Raw genomic sequence first — 21,900 nt, forward strand, 5'->3', positions numbered from 1 at the left:
ACACTCGACGTCACACTCCTCAACACCGGGGCGCAGCCCACCTTCAGCAGAGCCGGGGCGAGCTCGGTGGTCGACCTCACGTTTGTGAAATGCTCCAGGGCTAGCCAGTGCACCTGGGTCCTGAGCGATGTATATACGCGCTGGATACAGAGCGAGCGCAACCCGCACCACTGCCCTCCCAAGCGCGTAGGGGTTACAAGGCCGATACTTTGGACATCCAATCCTTCGCGGAGCATATGCAGAGGTTGGTAGCAAATGGCTCTGCAGAGCAGATGGCGGAATCTGCCATGATCCAATTGCAGGCCGCATGCGACGACTGCATGACTGCCAAGCGCGCCCACTCTCGTCACAGGGACTCTGTGAACTGGTGAAACGAGACGATCGCCGCGGCCAGAACGGAGTGCATCAAGGCGAGGCGCCGGTATCAGCGCTCCTACCGCTCGAGCTCCCACCTGGAGAGGCGATAAGAGTTCCATAGATGCCGCAAGGCTCTCAAGGCGGCTATACGGGCAAGCAAAACCAAATGCTTCCTAGATCTTTGCGACACCGCGGACCACGATCCCTGGGGAAACGCCTACAGGATCATCGTCAAAAAGATTCATGGGGCAAAACAGGGCGCCCCGCATGACGCGGAGAGCATCGACAGGATAGTCGAACATCTGTTCCCGAAGACGGATAACCCCAGAGACACGCTGGAAACTGCGAGTCACTCGCTGGAAGGGTTCGAGCCAGTCCTGGAGACGGAAATCCTGGCGGCGGCGACGAGAATCAGGGAGGCGAAAGCCCCTGGCCCTGTGGCCGAAATATGAACCGATCGCTAAGGCTTAGCCTGCACATTGAAAAGTGCTAGTGTCGGCATATTTGCATCGAATGGACTACACGCGCATACCCCCTCGCGCCTCCACTTGTGAGCGCATAGCCAATGTACATAAGTACATTCTTTTATACATAAGAATATATATATCCATAGCCGTCTCTCTGCCGCTGCCTGCGAGCAGCGCAGCTACGAGACCTAGCTTATATTTTAACTTCAGGAATATTATATAGAACATTAACTCTTTGAGCTCCAAAGCGGCATCATAGCTGCTCCAACTATACATTCAAAAATAAATGAAATTAAACCACCAAATTAATACACCAATTCTTATTCCTTGGGTAAACCGTGGCTCTTAGGAGTTAATCTATTTCAGAAGGTACGAAAAAGAAAAAGCGGCCTGTAAGAATTACTCTTCCTAGCCCAGATTTGCCCAATGCTCCGTCTACGTCTTTCAATTCCGTCCCAAAAAACTAACCAGTTCCCTTGGTATTTCCTATCAGAATGCTATAGGCTTACGCAGTAAGCTTCCTAAATTGTATTCCGACAGCGTCGCATTTGCTTCCCAAGTTATTGTGTTCACAGAAACCTGGTTAAAGCCGGAGATTCTGAGCTCCAAAGTTTTTCCAGCTGCGTTCACAGTATACCGGCTAGATCGGCCTATCAGACGTGGGGGAGGTGTCCTTATAGCGGTCGACTCCACTCTCACGTCCGAATTAATAATTTTCGAAAAATCCAACAATGTTGAATTCCTTTGCGTGAAGCTATCAGTTAATGGTAGTTCCATTTTTGTTCCTATATTCCTCCATTGTCGGAACTTCCTATTTATTGGAACCATCTTTCCGCTATTCAGTTGGTCTCCAAAAGACTTTCGGATAGGGACCATTTAGTAGTTCTTGGTGATTTTAACATCCCAGGGGCTATTTGGTCCCTAGATAATTCCACTAACACACTTCTTACGACAACACATCACGATTTTATTGCTGGCTTGTTTGACATTTCGCTGTCCCAAGTCAATCATGTTCGAAATTCCTTAGAGCGCTTGCTTGATCTTTGTTTTGTCTCAGATCCGGAAAGAGTTAGTTTAGCTAGGGTGGCGCCCCTGACGCAACCCGAAGACCCCTATCATCCCACTTTCGATGTGACTATCGACATGGGGACTGTTTCACGGAATAAATCTTACAGTCCAGCCCAAGAAGTCTTCTGCTTTACAAGACGGATTTCGTACGGCTGAATAATTTCATAACTAACTACAACTGGTCCGATCTATACACATGCACTGACATGGCGGAAGCCGTGGGTATTTTTTATCGTGTTATGAATTCATTTTTTATTGACTGTGTTCCGTTATACTGTCCGTCTACATCAAACAAGCCTCCTTGGTTTACCAAAGAGTTGACCCGCATCAAAAATAGAAAATCAAATCTATATGCTAAATATCAACGTACCGGTTCTCCGATTGTCCTATCTAGTTATTTATCAGCTCGATCCACTTTTACTGTGTATATTAGGCCGAGTGTGCGTGTGTGAGTGTGTGTGCTTAGTTTTAGTCTTAATTTTAGGTATAATATGTACATAAGTAGTCTAAGCTTAAATTGTAAGGTATTATTTACATATATATATATATTCATAAGGTTGTGGCGACCAGTCGTGTCGTCACAACATGGAGAAATAATTGACAGGTGCTGCAGATGAGGAGTAATAACATTTTGGAGCAGTTTAGGGATGGCCGACAACTTAGAGATACCTCTGTAATTGTTGGCATCCAATTTGCTACATTTTGGGGGGAGAGGAATAACGAATGATTCCTTCCAAATAAGGGGAAAGTGGGAGGTTTCTAAGGATAAGGTAAACAATTTGAGAAGTGGATTGCACAGGGCTTCGGCACAATTCCTAAGCACACAGCCTGGTATTCCGTCGGGACCTGGTAAAAAAACTGGCTTAACACGATGAAGATCTCTAAGAAGAGAGCTTTCGGTAATAGTAGGACTGAAGATATGGTTCGATTTGGGGATGATGATGGATAAGCCTGAATTGGGTCTATTGAGTTGGAGTAAGTGGTTTCAAAAAAACTGAGCAAAAAGATCGGCTATTGCCTGATCATTATCTGCTGTTGAATTACCAAAAGAGAGCGAGGACGGACGAGTAATGGATTTACGCTTAGATTTAACAAAATTATAAAACTGTTTTGGGTCCTCAGAAAACTGGGACCTGCAACGAGTCAAATAATTATTGTAGCATAATAATAAACGTATAAAAAAAAAAAAAAAAAAAAAAACACGCACACTCGGCACGAAGCCATACACACGGGTGCCATACACGGCGGGTGTGAGAAGTCGCGATGTGCGGACGCCCGCGCGGGTGCTCCGTCAAGACTCGTGCTGTGGCAGTGCCCCTAGGGGAATAAAAAGTGGTAGCAGTACGCAGGATGCGGTGTGAGGGTAGTCTCCAGACTCACCTGTCGAGGCACGGCTCCTACGGCCCGCGGTTGGCACTTTTGTGCCCCAATGTTATGGCGAGACGGACGATGGCTAGAGGTAAGGGGGGATCTTTCTTCCCCGAAACTTTCTCTTCCTTCTCTTCCACCGCCGCTTTCTCTCTTTGGGTCATAATGTGGATGCCCCCACAAAATTGTGCCGGTCACGTCAGCTGATTGCTCGATCAGCTGGCGTGCAGCCCGAAGTCCTTGGCAAGGAGACGGAATTGTGGCTATGTTCCGCCGAACTGAGGTTCGCTCACGTGGCCAAATGGTGGAAAAGGTCACGGATCTGACCGACTGCCATCCCCTCCGCCCTGGCGGTACACCCAAAAAGGGGCTCTGGCGACCGAGGCGGGGCGGTATAACCCCCAACATTACGTAGTCGTAGGGATTTCCCTACCGACCAGCGAGGGAGGCCGCGTGTCGTCCCGATCTGGTGGAAGCGATCACCACACACAACGACTGAATCCACGCAGCGTCTGCTCATACTGGGCGGCTGCGCGATCTGCGTCTGCGCCATAGTGGCCGGCAGTGGAACGAACCTGGCAGCAGGTACCAGCTGCACACTACTTCAAACCCAGGTAGCGTCTGACCCACATTGGGCGGCTACTTGGTCTGCGTCTGAGCCATAGTGGCCGGCAGTCTTTAACCCACCTGGCAGGAGGTATAAAATGCAGCCCCGCATTGGGCTAAAAATGCAAAAACCAGGAATGTCGGGTAATAACAATATTACTCCAGGTGGCAGCCACAAATGTGGAAATCCACCCGCGGTTGACCCCGCGGCAAGGGCACGGATTCTGGACACTGTAGCTCCGGCGGCCCACTTGGCCGGCGCTCCTTTAACAGCGACAAGTGATGATACCAATGACTTGGGAGCCTTCCAAAAGCGGTTCAAGTTGCAGCGGACCCCACCTAGCGGCGGCCCCACGGCAACTGGCCAAGACTCGGAGAGAGTCCTGGTTCCGAAGAGCTTTCGCTGCTCGAGGGCAAGGATAGGGCTGATGATGATGCCATCCGAGTTGTGGACCAGGGAAGTCAGACTGCTCCACCGACGACCCAAGCTAGGCCCTCGGCAGAGAAGTCAGCGCAAACGTATCCCAAGGGTCGTCCTCGTCCCACAAGGGGTAACCCTGGTGCGGACCCCGCTGACCGCACAAGCACGAGCTCGCGCCCCCCACCCAGGGCTCCCACTCGTAACGCCGGCAGAGCGCAGAAGCGCGCGGACAGCGAATCCGGACCGAAGGCGCGGGCCTCAACCGTGCGCCGAGAGGGCCGAAAGAGGGGGAAAAATGATGCTATCATCATAACCCCCGCGGCGGAGATGTCGTATAGCGATGTTCTGAGTATGGTCACGCGCACCCATGACTCCAGGATGGCAGGAGTCGGGGACAAGGTGAACAGAGTCAGGAAAACGGCGAAGGGCGAGCTCCTAATCGAGCTGAAAAAGTCATCTGAACCTTCCCTCACCGCGCTGAAGGAGCAGATTGGAAGTGTGCTAGGCGGAGCAGTGCCGATCCGCACAGTGCCAGGCGGGCAGCCGCCACTGCCCCCTGGTGACGTCGCGTAGTGCAGTCAAAAAGAAAAGGGCATGATAGTGGTTCAACTGAATCTGAACCACTGTGCGGCAGCACATGACTTGCTGTCGCAATCGGTCCGTGAACGCGGTGCCGATATTGCCGCTATTAGTGAGCCGTATAGGGTAGGCCCTGGCCCATACTGGGCGGTGGACAGCTCTGGCAAAGCTGCTCTGTGGTCATGCGGCACTACACCCAAGAGAATGGCTGACGTTCGCTCGGAGAGAGGCTTCGTGCGTGCCAAGGTGGCAGGCTGGTGGATGTTCAGTGTCTATCTGGCACCGAGCATGTCACTCGAGGAGTTTGGGGACGCCGTGGATCGGCTAGCCACAGACGCAAGGTGCCACACTCCGTGCCTTATATCCGGAGACTTCAACGCCTGGGCGGTGGACTGGGGCAGCTGCCTCACCAACGCCAGAGGCAGGACCCTCCTCGAGGCGTTTTCCACACTCGACGTCACACTCCTCAACACCGGGGCGCAGCCCACCTTCAGCAGAGCCGGGGCGAGCTCGGTGGTCGACCTCACGTTTGTGAAATGCTCCAGGGCTAGCCAGTGCACCTGGGTCCTGAGCGATGTATATACGCGCTGGATCGTCAAAAAGATTCATGGGGCAAAACAGGGCGCCCCGCATGACGCGGAGAGCATCGACAGGATAGTCGAACATCTGTTCCCGAAGACGGATAACCCCAGAGACACGCTGGAAACTGCGAGTCACTCGCTGGAAGGGTTCGAGCCAGTCCTGGAGACGGAAATCCTGGCGGCGGCGACGAGAATCAGGGAGGCGAAAGCCCCTGGCCCTGACCTGGTTCCCAACAGGGCCCTGAGACTTGCTCTCTCGCCCGGATTTATTCGCGGACCTTTATGGAAGGTGCCTTAGAGAAGGTATATTTCCTGGGAGATGGAAGGTCCAGAGGCTGGTCCTGCTCCCGAAACCAGGAAAGCCACCGGAAGACCCATCCGCCTACAGACCAATCTGCCTGATTGATGGGGCGGGCAAGGTTTTGGAGCAACTGATCCGGACGAGACTTAAGAAGGCCATTGCCGCAGCCGGCGATCTATCCGACTCACAGTTCGGTTTCAGGAAGGCTAAGTCGACGGTGGATGCCATCTCCAAAGTGGTGGGCATCGCAAAAGCAGCCATTGCGGGGAATCGGTGGAAAGGAGGCGCGAAGGAGTACTGCCTGATAGCCACGCTCGACATCCGTAACGCCTTCAATACGGCGAGATGGGGATGTATACTGGATGCTCTATCCAGCTTCGGGGTACCTCCATATCTCCTGGAGTTGCTAAAGAGCTACTTTAGAGGCAGAACCCTAGTGTACGACTCCGATGGCGGCGTCAGATCCACAGAGCTTTCCTGCGGAGTTCCGCAAGGGTCGGTCCTGGCACCACTGTTGTGGAACGCCATGTACGATGGTGTTCTGCGTCTCCCGCTCCCAGGTCGGACCGAGCTGGTGGGCTTCGCCGACGACGTAGCAGTAGTCGCAGTCGACAAATATCTCGCAGGAGCTGAAGAACTGTGCGACAGGAGCATCAGCCGCATAAACTCGTGGCTGTCTAGTGTTGGCCTACAACTAGCGCCACAGAAAACGGAAGCAGTGCTGGTGAGCAGCAGGAAGAAGGTGGAGGTCGCAACCATCCGGGTGTGCGGGGCCCCGATCAGATCGTCCAGAGCCATTTAATACCTGGGCGTGATGATCGATACGAGGCTATCCTTCCGCGAGCACCTAATGTTTGCTAGCACAAAGGCCACCACAGCGGTGAGAGCAGTCGGCAGATTAATGCTGAACCACAGGGGTCCGAAGCAGGCGAGCAGGCTGCTGCTGTCCAGCGTAGCTAGAGCCAGCATGCTCTATGCGGCACCAGTGTGGGGGCATGCACTAACGACCCCGGCCTATAGTCGCGGTATGAACTCGGCTCATCGCCTCGCGGCACTTGGAATCTGCAGCGCCTTTAGGACGGTGTCCGACCAGGCTGCGTTGGTCCTAGCTGGGACTCCACCGCTTGACCTGCTGGCAACGGAGAGGGCCAGTGTTTACGGCCAGTCAAAAGGCAGGTCGCTGACGCATCGTAAGAAACAGGCAGCGTGGCAAATGCGATGGGAGTCTACATCCAAGGGTAGATGGACGTATCGCCTGATTCCCCACCTGGACTGCTGGCTGAAGAGGAAGCACGGCCAGGTAAATTTCCACCTGACCCAGATCCTCAGCGGCCACGGCTGCTTCCGGAACTACTTGCGGAGATTCGGCCATGAGGAAGCTGATAACTGCACGCACTGTCAAGGGCAGTTGGAGGAGACGGCAGAACACTCAGTTTTTAGCTGTGTGAGATTTGCCGGTGAACGAGAGACGCTGGAGGCCAGGCTGAGAAGCACCATCTCAGTGGAAACGTTGGTTCCACAGATGCTAATGTCCGAAGAGAACTGGCAGGCCGTGTCGGACTTCGCAGCGAAAGTAATGACGGAGCTCCGAGCGGAGGAGCGACGTAGGAACAACGAGGCAACATAGGTCGGGATCAACGCCCGCGCGAAGCATTGCTTCGCGGCCGTACCGCCGAGCTAACCGTCCCGATACTTGTGTGACCCAACCCTCCTATCCCCCACTATTGTATTTATTCTTTTCCAAAAATAAACGAATTTAAAAAAAAATAAAAAAAAAAAGCCATACTGTGAGGAGTCGTTCGACTCCCCACAAATACTGGCGGCCAACTACAACGGCAACCGCGCCAATCGCCGACAGCAAAAACAGCTCCCGCAGCCACAACAACAGCCGCCACGTCACCGCAGCTACGGCATCAACAACAACAAGCGCAGCCAGCGGCAACAACTGCCGCCAACGCTCATGGAGAGCCGCAGCAGCCAGCAGCGAAACCACAACAAACCGGCAGACGCCCCAAATTATTTTCACTTTGTAAACATTTAAGCTTTGTATATAATCATTTCCCCCGTTGCAACGTAATCTTTGTATATATAATAATTTTCTATTTTGTATAAAATAAGCTCTGTATATTTAATCAGCCAAGTTTCGCAATCTAAGCCTTCACTAGTTGTACAAAATTAAGCATAGTCAAGAATTAGTAGTTATCTTTTGGTTCCCCGTTCTCACATCTCTATATCGCGCACACACACACACACACACGGAGAGCAGAGGAATATTCACCACGGCCAAACGGCCATAGAGCCAACGCGCGCAAGCGAGAGGGAGAGATGACGTGCGATCAATGCACAAAAACAACCCCCGAAAATTGGCACGCGCCAACGAGAGGGAGCGAGACGGAAGCCAATGCACCGCAATGCAAAGGAATGGAAAATTACCAGCGCGGCAGAAGTTTGGCAAAACCGCATGGAATTTTGTCACTCTTGCGGAGGCGGCGAACTAAATCAGAAGTGCGTGCGGGAAATAATATGTAAAACTTGGAGCGAGATTTTTTGTGCGGTTGGCAGCGAGCATCGAGGGACGACGAGGGAGCCCAAGTGACCAAGGAGACCACCAGGAGGGATGCGCGGCAACCAGTGGCCAGCTTCGACGCGCGAGGCCAACAGCGACGGCGATCAGGAGTGCCCGATTCCAGCCACCGGCTGACGACAATCTAGGAGGAGATCAACCAGGCGATCTCGGAGCGAGTGTGCCCGGCCCAGGACCAGCGGCGGAGCACTTGGAGACATCGGGAGTGTGTGTGTGCGGACAACTGAGACGGGTGAGTGATTAGGGTGAACCGCATTCTGGCCAGCGAGACTCACGTGCATATAGAAATTTCTCGACGGCCAAGATGCGGTTGCACTTAGAGTAGGCTAGAAAAACTTAAACTCAAACCCCCGCAAAGAGAAATGAAAACTAAAGAAATCTGAGAATAAAAAATGAAAACTGAAATTAATTAAATAAAACTTGAACATATATATATAAAATAAAACTCCCCTCGCTGTCGTCATGTCATTTGCCCTGACCTACGCCAACTGTTGTCAAACGAGACATGCAGAGAAAAAGGGGTGGACCCAACTTGAAATTTATAAATTAAAATATTTCGCTCCGCACCGTTTTCTCCGCATGGTAAAAATCAATTGGAAATTTAATAAGGAAATATTTTATTACAAAGTCAAAAAGGGTGGACCTTATCTTCGCGGCAAATGTATTACAGGAAATCGAGTCCAGCTCGCGGGGAACGACCCACAATCACGCTGGCCATGACTCACGTAGAATATTTTCCCAAAAATGCCTAGATTTTAGGCCATAAACTCTGCCCTAGGAAGCGGTGGTCCCCATAATCGACCCCTCTCTCGGTCTCCCTATAGCGACTGCTATGGGCCCGACCCAAAGCGCGATCTGGCCGATTATTTCGCTCTATTGCAAAGACCGGACAAACCATTTCTCTGGCTTCGTATCCCGGTAACTGACAACTACCATCTCACGTCAGTTTACCGCACGTCAAATGCCTTTTGTCCCATTTCTTTATAAATTTTTCTGATAAAGAGGACCTGGACGAGACTGAGACCTATCCCAGCCTTAGAACTTCCTTACAGTCTACCCAAATTTTTCAATACATCTTTTTGATATCGGCGTTGAACACAAACCTATAGTATCTCCACTTTAGGATTTGAATCGTGAGGTCGGATTGTAAGACCGGGCCCGCATAAAGTATGTCATTCAGACTGGTCCCATTTGCGGAGGGGCTCGAAGCGTTAAAAACCACGCAGACCTTCGTGGTGGTGCTTTCGGGCTTCAGAACAGCATGATGAGGAAGGTAGTACGTGGCGGAATCGCTCGTCGACGGAACCTCGGCCATGTGACCTACGTCGAGGTATTCTTGGATCACAGCATCATACCGGGCCTTGAGGGGAGGATCCCTCCTTAGGCGCTGCTCGTTACTCAGGAACTGAGTCAGAGCGAAGGATCGCGAAGATGCGAGCTCGGACCCTTTGTGCGCGGGGTCGCGTAAGGGAAGCGTCACCACGTACTTGTCACAGTTGTCTCTTCTTCTTTTTTCTCATAGACGGGACAATCCGTTTGGACACTTCCTCCACCTCCCAGAATTTGGTAAGGAGCTGGTCTAATGAGTCGTCGAGGGAGCAGGTAACTCGTGTGGAGAAGGCGGAAACACTGCGGGGGGCCGCTGGAGATACTGGGCTGGAGATACTGGAGCCGCAAATGTTAGCCTTGGAGTTGCCGAGGAGGATAGACGGAAGAATGTCGGCCCCTATTAGGACATTGATTTGGGAGCTCTCAAAGTCCGCAAGGGGGATGTCAGAAAGTCCCTTAAGAAGATCTCGTGGGACTGGATACGAGGGCAGACTCCCGGCCAGCTGCGGAAGAACATAAGCTGAAGTCTCTAACTGAAGCCCAGGTCTGGAGGGCGATCGCATGGAAAACTGGCAGAGTTTCGTGGACTGAGCGGCCACGGTTTGATTCAGGCCCGAGACTTGGGCTTGGATAGTCGTGAACGGATGTTTGACGAGGCTGAAAAGACTCTCCGTAATAAATGTTGCCTTGTAACCCGAGTCGATTAAGGCTCGTGCCTGGAAATTGCACCCTAAATGGCAAATGTCAATGAGGGCTGTGCCCAGTAGAACGGCTGTTGAGCCCGAAGCGAAACACACCTGCACATCAGGATGATCCTCAGGGGCGCCCGTGCCGCTTGGAGTGGCCGCGGGTCGAGGCCTGGCTGGCGCAGGTGGACTTGGAGCGGTCGCGAATGGATTACCGCGGTGCAGGAGGGTGTGATGACGACTGCGGCATGTGAAGCAGCTATGGGCACTAAATAATGTAAATAATGTAAATATTAGTTAAGTTTATAGTTAAGTTTAGCAATTAGTAAGTTAGGATTAGCCATACCACACACCCACACCCCACACACACACTCACACACACAACTGTACATCCTGGTTGGTTTTGCCGATGACGTCGCCATAGTGGTGGTAGCCAAGGAGCTAGCTACGGTGGAGGCTCACGCTGACGCAGCGGTGCAGGCTGTAGAGTCGTGGCTAGCGAACGCAGGGCTGCAGCTGGCGGCCCACAAGACGGAGGCGGTGCTTGTCTCAAGTCGAAAAGCGGTGGAGACAGCTAGCGTGAGGGTCGGTGAACCACAATACGGTCCCAGCGGGCAATCCGGTACCTTGGCGTTCTCCTGGACACGCGCCTGTGCTTCAAGGAGCACCTGGACTTTGTGCACAAGAAGGCCAGCGGAACCGCGGGAGCTCTATCCAGGATGCTGATAAACACCAGAGGGCCGAAGCAAGCAACCCGGAAACTGCTCACGACGGTTGTGACGTCGCAGATGCTGTATGCAGCGCCAGTGTGGGCGGAAGCAGCTAAGGTAAAAAGCTACGTGCGAGGGGTGGAGGCAACCTATAGGCTGTGCGCCGTCAGGATCGCGTGCGCCTTCCGAACCATTTCGGAAGACGCGGCGCTGGTCATCGCCGGACAAGTCCCGTTGACGGAGCTCGATCGGGAGAGGGCGGATATCTACGCAGCCGCGCAGATCAGGGAAGCAACCCAGCAGACTAGAGCAGAGTCGAAGATTACCGCCAGAAGGAGAAGCCTCGAGAACTGGCAGAATCGCTGGGACTCGTCGCAAACAGCACGCTGGACGCACACGCTCATCCCCAACCTTACGAGCTGGGTAGAGAGGTCGCATGGGCAGGTAGACTTCTACCTCACCCAGGTGATCAGCGGTCATGGCTGCTTCCGCAGCTACCTTAAGCGATTTGGCCACGAGACGGAGGACTGGTGCCCAGTGTGCGGCTCCGGCGTCGTCGAGGACGCGCGGCACGTGCTGTTCGAGTGCCACCGGTTTGACCACGAGCGTCAGAAGTTGGAGGCGGTAGCAGGGTCCGGTATCTTGCCAGAGACACTGGTGCCGTTGATGTTGGCAGACCAGTGTGTGTGGGAGGCTGCAGCGACATTCGCCGCGGATGTCATGAAGTCTCTCAGGGAGCAGGAGCGAAGGCGAAAGGAGCAGACGGAGTAGGGGTCACAGCGCCCACGAAGCAATGCCAGGCGGCGGTACCGCTGGGCGTCCGATTCAAATTCTTCTGTAACTGTAAAGACAACTATGTGTATATGTAGTGTAGGTCTATTGTAAGTGTAATAAACATATATCGAATACAAAAAAAAAATAAAAAAAAAAAAAACACAACTGTACATTTAAGCGGGCATGAAGCCCAAAGCTAATTTGCCCAAGAAGGGCCGAATTAGATTTAGATTAAAAACCGCAACGCACAGGCGTATACATTTTTCCAACACGGACTGTAGCGACCGCGCTGAAGACATTTCCCCTCTCCGCTGCCGACGCGAAAAGCGGCAGAGACAGCGACATTTCCCCTCCGACGATCGTGCGTGTTTACGTTTTGGTCGTGTGTATTTACATGCCGATCAAAACATAAACAATAACAATAACAAAGCCGACGGCCGAAAGCTGCGCTGCCCGGACATTTCTGGCAGAGACGAGGCGACAAGGGCTTTGCAAGCTGCGACCGCGATCTCTTCTCTGGCAGCTTCGAAGGCGAACAGTACGCTTACCTCCCGACGCGGGCGACAAGTCCAAAAGGACACGTGGAAATAATTTCCAATCCGACTAAGTCCAAAAGGACCCGCGAGTGTTAACTCAGATCCTCGCTGCCGGACACGTGTCCCAGCCCACCGAAAATAGCAGGTGAGCCGGCCGAGTGCCATGTGAGGGCAGATTCTTGGAGTGTGGCGTAGGGCCAGGCAGGGCATTGTAGCCGTAGCCAAAGTTAGGAATAAATGTACAAAATAGTTAAGCAATAAAAATGAAGATCAAAGTCGTATCTCTTTCTCTCTCTCTCTCCCACCGAACTCCGCGTAGCAACAGTCAACCCTTATTCTTACGCGTGCCAAAGTGTTCCCCTCCCGCTCACTCACTCGCCGAGCTGGTGGCTGGGTTCTCCCGCACCAACTCCGCGTGGTCGCTGGGCAAGCTCCGGGCCGGAGAAGCGGGACGGGAGCGGGATTTGTCGCCGCTGGGCTCTCCCGGGCACAGATCTGGCGTGGGCTTCGGGGCTGCTGGGTTCTCCCGAGCTACGAGTTCATCGCCGCCGGCACGTGCTCAACGATTTTCCCCTCTACCCTCTCCTTTCCCTTTTGATCTGCATTTTGCCCGCCATCGCCGCTGGGTCATCCCGGGCGGCGGAGATTTTGCCGATCGGAAGAGTCGCCGCTGCTGGGCAACCGGGCGAGCGCAGGAAACGGAGGAGCACCTGGCCATCGCCAGGGTGATCGCGCGTTTTAGGTTTCCCCTTCCCCTCTCCCTTTCCCTTCCGATCTGCATTTTGCCCGCCATCGCCGCTGGGTCATCCCGGGCGGCGGAGATTTTGCCGATCGAAAGAGTCGCCGCTGCTGGGCAACCGAGCGGGCGCAGGAAAACGGAGGAGCACCTGGCCATCGCCAGGGTGACCGTCCAAGATTCCCATTTTCCCGAAGCCAGAGTTCCCCTTTTGAAAACGAGCCCCTTTTCGCTGCCATTTCGCCCCTAGAAAGTTCAATAAAAATTCGGCGTCCATGTCCTGGCCGTCTCTAAAATATAAATATTTCTGGAGAGGAATCCTGGGCCGCTGAGGTTTACCCCGGCCTAAGACACATCCTTACAGATGGCGCCCGGAGCAGGGACCGGTCAGGACAGCTAGGATAATTTTTCTCAGTGGATTAAAGCCCCATTGGCCGAAAACAGAATTTTTTAGTAAAAAAATATATAAAAATAAATTTTTCACAAAGGCAAAAACAGGGAAATTTAGTTTTCTAAATGACGAGGATAGAAAATTTAATGTCAGGAAATATATTTCATAAACATATTTTTCGACCAGCGCGCATTCGTTTTTGCGAGTGTAAGAAATTTTTGTCACACGTGTCGCGACGTACGGTCGCCGGCAAAAAAATCGGCAAAGTACAGGAGAAAAGGGAATAGAAAAAAAAACGCGTGGTAAATTTCCATTGGTGCATACGCATCGTCGCCAAAAACAAGCGGTACAGTTAAGCCAGAAATCGTAGTCAACGTCACTGCCAGCGTCAACGCCGGCAAAGGGACGCTTCAAGCACACACACACGTGGCCCACACACATCTCCAGTTCTGCTCTGCCCGCGGCAGCAGCGTCGGCTAGCTTAAGCATGATTAATATATACGGGGGACCCTCGCTAGGAGGGACACACACTCATTAAATACACATCGCTCGCAGACACTTCGCAAGATCAGCCCTTTGAATACACATCGCTCGCAGTCTTTAATACCCTCTTAAAACCATCGTTGAATACACATCGTCGCAGACCTTACACCTCGAAAGATCGACGCATCAAAACTCGTCGTCGTATCCTTGCACACCGGGAAGATTATCACTATTCTTTAACCCAGCTAAGGACGCCCACGAATCCTCAAAGAATCCTGCGAGATCCTGCCGCCGAGAACATAATAACAAATTTCATAAAAAAAAAAAAAAATAATAATAATAATTAATGCAAATAAATAAACGGAAACAATAAAAATGAAAATGAATCAATAAAAATTAAAATAAATCAATAAAATTAAAATAAATCGAAATAAAATAAATAAAATATAGGGCAGACCCTCCGACTGCGACCGAACGACCAGCGAAGACCAACGACAGAGCCACGCTCTGACCAGCGAAGAACAACAACAGAGCCACGCTCTGACCAGCGAAGACCAACAACAGAGCCTCGCTCTGACCAGCGAAGACCAACGACAGAGCCACGCTCTGACCAGCGAAGACCAACAACAGAGCCACGCTCTGACCAGCGAAGACCAACGACAGAGCCACGCTCTGACCAGCGAAGGGAGCCACGCTCCAACCCACGGGACCAGCCCGCAGAGCCACGCTCTGACCAACGAAGAACGACGAGGGAGTCACACTCCAACCACGAAGAGCCATCCAAGGCAGATCACTCAGAGCCACGCTCTGATCAGCGAATTACATCGACGGAGTCACACTCCAACCACGAAGAGCCATCCACGGCACATCACTCAGAGCCACGCTCTGATCAACGAAACACATCGACGGAGCCACGCTCCACATCCAAGATGGAAGAAGTTAGCGACAGCGTCTCCAGGGTCAGGAAGACAGCCAAAGGCGAGCTGTTGCTGGAGATCAAGCGCAACTCGGAGGCTCAAACCAGTGGCATCAGGGATCTGATTGGCAAAGCCCTCGGAGCTGGAGCCAAGATCCGCACGTTGACGCCCCAGGTCTCCTTCCGGATTTGGGACCTTGACGAGCTAACAATAAAGGAGGAGTTAGAGGATGCGCTGGTCAAGCAGGCAAACCTCCCCTCGAACTCGGTGACCGTTAAAGGTTTACGAGCCTTGGCCACAGGAAGCCAGTCCGCAACCTTCACGGTTCCGGCGGGTTTTGCAGGCGCCCTCAATAACCTTGGCAAGGTGAAGGTCGGATGGACCAGGTGCCGGATTAAGGAGCTGGAGCACCAACTTAAGTGCTACAGGTGTCTGGACACGGGCCACACGGCCAGCAGGTGTCGGAGTCCCGTAGATAGGAGCAAGGCCTGCTTTAAGTGTGGGAAAGAAGGGCACAAGATAGCAGAGTGCCAGAACCCAGCGAACTGCTTCAAGTGCGAGCAGCTTAAAAGGAAGGACACGAGGCACCAGGCCGGAAGCCGCTCCTGCCCACTGGTGGCGTCCTCCAGAGAAGGCCATAAGCACAGGGCATGAAAGTGATTCAGATTAATCTGAATCACTGTGCGGCGGCGCAAGATCTGCTGTCGCAAACGGTCCGCGAAAGCGGAGCCGAGCTTGCTGTGCTAAGCGAGCCGTACAGAGGCGGACGCAATCACAATTGGGCCGTGGATAGATCCGGCAAGGCAGCTCTGTGGGTTTGCGGAAACACGCCCCTGCGGCTGGAGAATGTCCTCGCGGACAAAGGCTTCGTGCGTGCCAAAGCTGGAGGCTGGTGGGTCTACAGCATATACCTCGCCCCCAGCCTCTCGCTAGCAGAGTTCGCTGTTATCCTTGACAGGCTCGCTGCTGATGCTAGAGGCCGTTCTCCGACTCTGCTAGCGGGCGATTTCAACGCCTGGGCAGTCGACTGGGGTAGCCCAAACACAAACGTACGTGGCAGAACCCTATTAGAAGTGCTCTCAACGCTGGATGTGGCCCTACTCAACGTAGGACAGGAACACACCTTCAGCCGGGGGGGAGCTGGTTCTGTAGTAGACCTCACCTTCGCCAGTCGGTCGAGAGCAGGGCAGTGCACGTGGATGCTCAGCAGGGTGTACACGGCAAGCGACCATGCGGCGATCTTTACCACGTTGGACGCCGGGAACACACGGCCACCACCTCCCCCCGCGCAGCAGCGCAAGTGCTTCAGGGTGGATTCGCTCGACACCCAAGTTTCGCGTCTAGGATGCAGAGAGTGGAAGCGACGGGCGACCCTGAAGCAATGGCTAACTCGGTGATGTCGCAGGTGCTCACGGCCTGCGAGGAGTGCATTCCTTCCAGGACCGCCCACTCCTACCCCAGCCTTAGAACTTCCTTACAATACACACACACACACACTCACACACACACATCACCCGGCATGAAGCCAACGGCATGAAGCCAAATAAACCCCGCGAAGGGAAGTTCAAAACGAGCACTAAGCTTTGAAGTTACGCGCGCAAGTGGCAACGCTGTCGGCGATAGTATCAGCATCTGGCAACGCCAAGATCGATCGCGGCAGCGCTGCCGGCAGGAATTAGGTCACGGCCACACTGCGGAAATTAGGTCAATTTAATCCTCGCAAAATTCTTAATCGCGCAAGTCGTGTTGCTCCGCAAGTGAAAAGTATAAGTGCCAAAACCGCGTGTCCGCGTCGAGACCAAATTATCCTGCAGGACCTCGAAGGACATCCAGACAGGGTGAGCATGGCCGCCGGCCAGCAAATATATTGGGAATTTATCCCACACCCGCCGCCAGGAGGTATTTTATCAATAAAATTACCTAATTAGAAAACATGTGCTTAAACCAAATTGTGCGTTTTCCCTGCCTTCGTTCGCGGGCCGGCGCCCCTCGCCGGCAGTGACCAATTCCCCTCCTGCTTTCCCCGTAGCATCGGAATAATTCCGGGTGCGGGCGGAAGACGAACGGGAACAGGAGTTCGTGGCTGCTGGATTTTTCCGAGCCCGGACTTGCTGCGCGAGGCCGCCGCTCCCCTTTTCCCCTTTCCCCTTGCCCACCAGAGAGCCATCCCGCCGCTGGATTTTTCCGGGCGAGGATCTGGGGTTGGTTGCTGGATTTTTTCCCATTGTCCCAACTGTCCCGCTGCTGGATTCTTCCGAGCGTGGACGCAGGCATCGGCTGCTGGATCTCTCCGAGCCTTTGCCCTGTCACAACGGACGCCGCGCTGCTAAATCTTTCCGAGCGTGGGCGTGGGCGTGGCTGCTGGATTATTCCGAGCCCTCTGAGCAATCCTGCCGCTGGATTCTTCCGGGCGAGGATTCGGGGCTGGCTGCTGGATTTTCTCCGAGTCAGTGGTCCCGCTGCTGGATTCTTCCGAGCGTGGACACAGGCCTTGGCTGCTGGATTCCTCCGAGCCTTTGTCCTGCCCCGAAGGCGCCCCGCTGCTGGATCACTCCGAGCGTGGGCGTGGGCGTGGCCGCTGGATTATTCCGGGTCGCTCGTCCCGCCGCTGGATAATTCCGGGCGCGGACGCGGGCTTGACCGCTGGATTATTCCGAGTCGCCCATTTTCCCTGGCCAAATAATCACGTGCAAATATTTCCTTTCCATTTCCTTCCCCATTAGCTGGCCAGAAAATTATCCGCGCTTCTCCGTTCTGGGTGTCTCACAAATAATAAATTTTGTGAGGGGACTCTGGGCCGCTGAGGATCACCCCGGCCGCCCAGACGCTTCCTTACATGGCGCCCGAGCAGGGACAGCCCAGGACGGAAAGTTGGTCATCTTGGCGGATTAAAGCCCCGCCAGCCGATATTTTTTTTTGGTCAAGAAAAATATATATACATAGAAAAAAAATATAATAATATATGTACAGGGAGAAAAAATAATATATATATATATGGAAAATATAATAATATATATGTATATATGGAAAAAAATATATAAATATATTTATTGGAAGAATATTTGGCAACGGCCACGTTTTTTTTCACCGTGCAAATAGGTCGCGCCAATTCGGCGACAGACGGCAGCGGCGAAGCATAATACAAAGAGAAATAGACAATAAAATTTTCCACCCGCCACGCGGTATATTCCCGCCAAAAATTAGCTTCGCTGCACCGCTTGAAATTTGACGTCGCCGCCCGCGTCAACGCCGGCAGAGGGACGCTCTCTGTCGCTATCACTCTGTCGCTTTGCATGCATTCGCCCGAGAAATATTCCCGCCATAACTTTGCTTCGCTGCATCTCCGCCCGCGTCAACGCCGGCAGAGGGACGCTCTCTGCCGCTATCGTTCTATCACCTTGCTGCGCCGCTGCCACCGTGGGCAGCAATAAATAAAGCTGGTCAACAGAAGTTAATCACCGACGAACAATCATAATAAACACATCGCTCAAGTTTTCCGCCGTCTCAAAAATATTTTTCTCGCAAACGACTAAGATCCTTCCGCCGTGGTCAAGAACATCCTTCGAGGACACTTGAATATTTTTTTTCGGAAATTAATAGTATCCCTCAAGGACAGTGCCGAGAAAAATTCTTTCGCCGTCGCATTCAAAGAACTCAACGGGAAGATCCTTTAATACAACAAAAAAATACCACGGGTACCCAGAGGATCCTGCGTGATCCTGTAGCCGAGTTAAAAACAACGCGGATCCTGCGCGATTTCAAAAACGCAGAAGCCTAGTACACGAAATAAAATCGAAAAATAATATAAAATAACACAGGTACACAGCCAAAAATTTCCACGAACCATTTCAAGTTTTCCATGATATTTGGGTGCTTCTGAGTAAAAGTCCCATACAAAATTATTTTCCATCACCTACAGGTTCCGCGGTATACCTAAGAATACAAAAAACCGATGTTTGCCGACATTTTGAATTACGTGGCCTATATAATTGGACTTACCTTTATTATTTTCGGTAGGAGCTACTCTCAATACATCACGGCACTACTAAAAAATAGTCCCAATCGTGGACCATTGCTCATGTCTTTGGAATTCGACGCCAAAGTTGAAACTCCCAAAATTTTCAACATTTCTGTGATGAAAAAACAATTCTGAGAATTAAATCTTATATGGAACTAATTTTAAATATTCATTGAGTCTATTGTTCATTGTATTCTTTAATTTCGGTTTAAAGCGTTTTCATGAGGACATTTTATTGGATTTATTAAACGAATAAAACCGCTTTTTTGGTTTGATTATCTACTACTATTTTCTGTCAAAATTCAAATAAGTCAAGGCAACCTATAGAATGCGAGTAAATATGTATCTTTTTATATATAATATAAATTTAAATTTTTTACTCGCATTCTATAGGTTGCCTTGACTTATTTGAATTTTGACAGAAAATAGTAGTAGATAATCAAACCAAAAAAGCGGTTTTATTCGTTTATTAGCTATCGTAAAAAGATGGAGCTGGAAGCCATTCTCGGCGAGTTCGGGCTCGATCGAAGCGGCACCGTGGACGAGCAGCGTGCTCGACTCATCGCCTTTTCACGACGAGCGGATAATTCCGAGGAAATCCAAGATCGACTCGAAGAACTGGAGCGCCGGTTCGGGAACGCACCCACGGGCGAAGTGAAGTCACCCATACCTTTGGATCCGGCCTTCATATCACCAGAACCGACCACATCGGCATCGTTGGTACCACCTTCGCTTTTCCTTCCGCGTGGTACTTCCCCAGCCACAGGGCGACGCCCGAAGGCGGAAGAACCTCCGAGATCCGTGAATCATCCTAGCGACGCCGGCTTGGGAGCCATCCTGATCGACAGGATGACGAAGTGGAACGTCCGGAACGACGGATCCACTCGGGTTCATTGAGCACATCGAGGAGCGTGCCGATATCTGCCGGATCGACCGGAGATATGTGGCGCAAGCCCTGGTGGTGCTGCTGTCCGGCCGGGCCGAGAGCTGGTTCCGCACGAGCGGACTCCAACAGGCCAGCTGGGTCGAGGTTCGCCGTGAATTTCTAGATTTTTTCCTGCCACCGCGCACCTGCAGCGGCCCAACGAGCCGTTTAAGGAATACTTAGTGGATCTTCGCTTGCAGATGCGCCGAGCTGGATTCTCTCCGGACCGAGAGTTGGAGCGCGTCTACGACAACATGCTGCCGGAGTACCAGCTGTTCACCCACGCAGCCAGTAGGAGGAACCCTCCACCAACACCAGGGACGGATTCGCGCCGCCATCACCATGGAAGGGCGAGGATTCGTGGCCACCCTGGACACCGGAGCTACGCATAGCTTCATCAGCGAGGACCTAGCCCGAGAGCTAGGCAACGCGGACAACACGCGAGATATTCGCACACAAGTCAAGTTGGCCGACGGGACATGCCGGGACCTGACTCGGGCCCTCGCCGCCAATATACACCTGGGGAGCAAACGCGCTCCAACCGTCCTGCTAGTGATGAGCGAAGTCCTTGACGACGTTCTCCTAGGCATGGATTTTCTTTGCAGGATCGGAGCCACCATGCAGTGCGGTGGACAGACCCTCAGCCTGATGCCTGACCAGTACACGGAGCCGCCATGGGCTCAAGAACGAGCCAACGCAAGACGCCGGAGGGAAGAGCCACGCTCTGTCCGCTTCGAGGAGCCACGCTCTGTCCACTTTGAGGAGCCACACTCCAACCCCCACGGAGGGCCACGCCCTACGCCGCAGCCGAGAGAGCCACGCTCTCAACCACGAAGCCCGCCGGCCGAGTCACACTCTGCCCGCCGGGAACCAGCGACGACGGAGCCACGCTCCAGCAACACGGAACCAGCAACGGCCAGAGAACCGCCGCAACCGGCGCCACGCGCCCGTCCTCGGGGCACAGCCCTCGAAACCAACCGGGAGACCGCCAGCACCACGCCTGCCGGAGAGAAGAGCACATCCTCCCGGAGGTCGGCAGTCATCCCGGGCACAGACCCGTCCACGACGGGAAACCAGCCGCCAAGTTGGAACCATGTCTTGCCTGTGGCGGATGCCACCGCCGCGCAGCGAAATCCATTTCGCACCTCCATGAAGCGTGTCCGTTTCCAGGACCACGTCGAGGAAACGCCGGCGCAAGACTCGCCTCTCTGCGGAAACATTAACTCGGTGAGTCACCCCGCTGGGGACCCAGATTCAGCCGAGGCGGAAGAGCTCGAGACCCACAGCTACCCAGAGCCCTGGGTAGAGGAATTCCTGGAGAAGGAGTTGGCTTTGTTCGAGAATCTTTCAGGGGTGACCCACATAGCGGAGCACCACATCATCATTCGCAGCGATCGGCCACTGAAGCAGCGATACTTTCCGAGGAACCCGGCCATGAGGGCCATCATCGACAAACAAATCGACGAGCTTCTTCGAGACGGGCGGATCGAGCCCTCGAAGAGTCCGCACAGCGCGCCCATCGTGATTGCAGCGAAGAAAAACGGAGACGTACGCATGTGTGTTGACTACCGTCAACTCAACGAAAACTCGGTTCCCGATGCCTACCCGCTCCCGAGGATTCACCAGATTCTGGAACGCCTCCGGAACGCCAAGTTCATCTCGACGCTGGACTTGAAGAATGGGTACTGGCAGATACCAGTAGCCCCGGACAGCCGAGAGTGTACGGCTTTCACCGTTCCCGGCAGAGGATTATTTCACTGGCGGGTGATGCCGTTCGGCCTGCATTCCGCCCCTGCAACGTTCCAACGCGCTTTGGATACAGTCATCGGGCCTGACATGGAGCCGCACGCATTCGCCTACCTGGACGATATCATCGTCATAGGCTCAACGCTGGAGGAACACGTCGCAAACCTTCAAGAGGTCTTCCGACGCCTGCGCAATGCAAACTTGCGCCTGAATCGAGGGAAGTGCCACTTCTTCCAGCGCCACATCGTCTACCTGGGACATGTGATCAGCGAGGCGGGTATCCATACCGCGATCCGCGAGCTGAAGCCACCAACTTG

General features: G+C 53.0%; 2 protein-coding genes across 2 annotated transcripts; both read left to right on the forward strand.

The window, feature by feature from the left end:
• The first annotated feature begins 14,906 nt into the window (after positions 1-14,906).
• LOC121502769 (uncharacterized) lies at positions 14,907-15,548 on the forward strand. Its single transcript, XM_041776478.1, has one exon. The coding sequence runs from the start codon at positions 14,907-14,909 to the stop codon at positions 15,546-15,548; it is 642 nt and encodes a 213-aa protein (XP_041632412.1).
• On the forward strand, positions 15,545-16,291 carry LOC138928408 (uncharacterized). The gene has a single exon (XM_070285479.1). The coding sequence runs from the start codon at positions 15,545-15,547 to the stop codon at positions 16,289-16,291; it is 747 nt and encodes a 248-aa protein (XP_070141580.1).
• Positions 16,292-21,900: the final 5,609 nt, after the last annotated feature.

This window comes from Drosophila kikkawai, chromosome 3L (assembly GCF_030179895.1).
Source record: "Drosophila kikkawai strain 14028-0561.14 chromosome 3L, DkikHiC1v2, whole genome shotgun sequence".
Taxonomy (NCBI): domain Eukaryota; kingdom Metazoa; phylum Arthropoda; class Insecta; order Diptera; family Drosophilidae; genus Drosophila; species Drosophila kikkawai.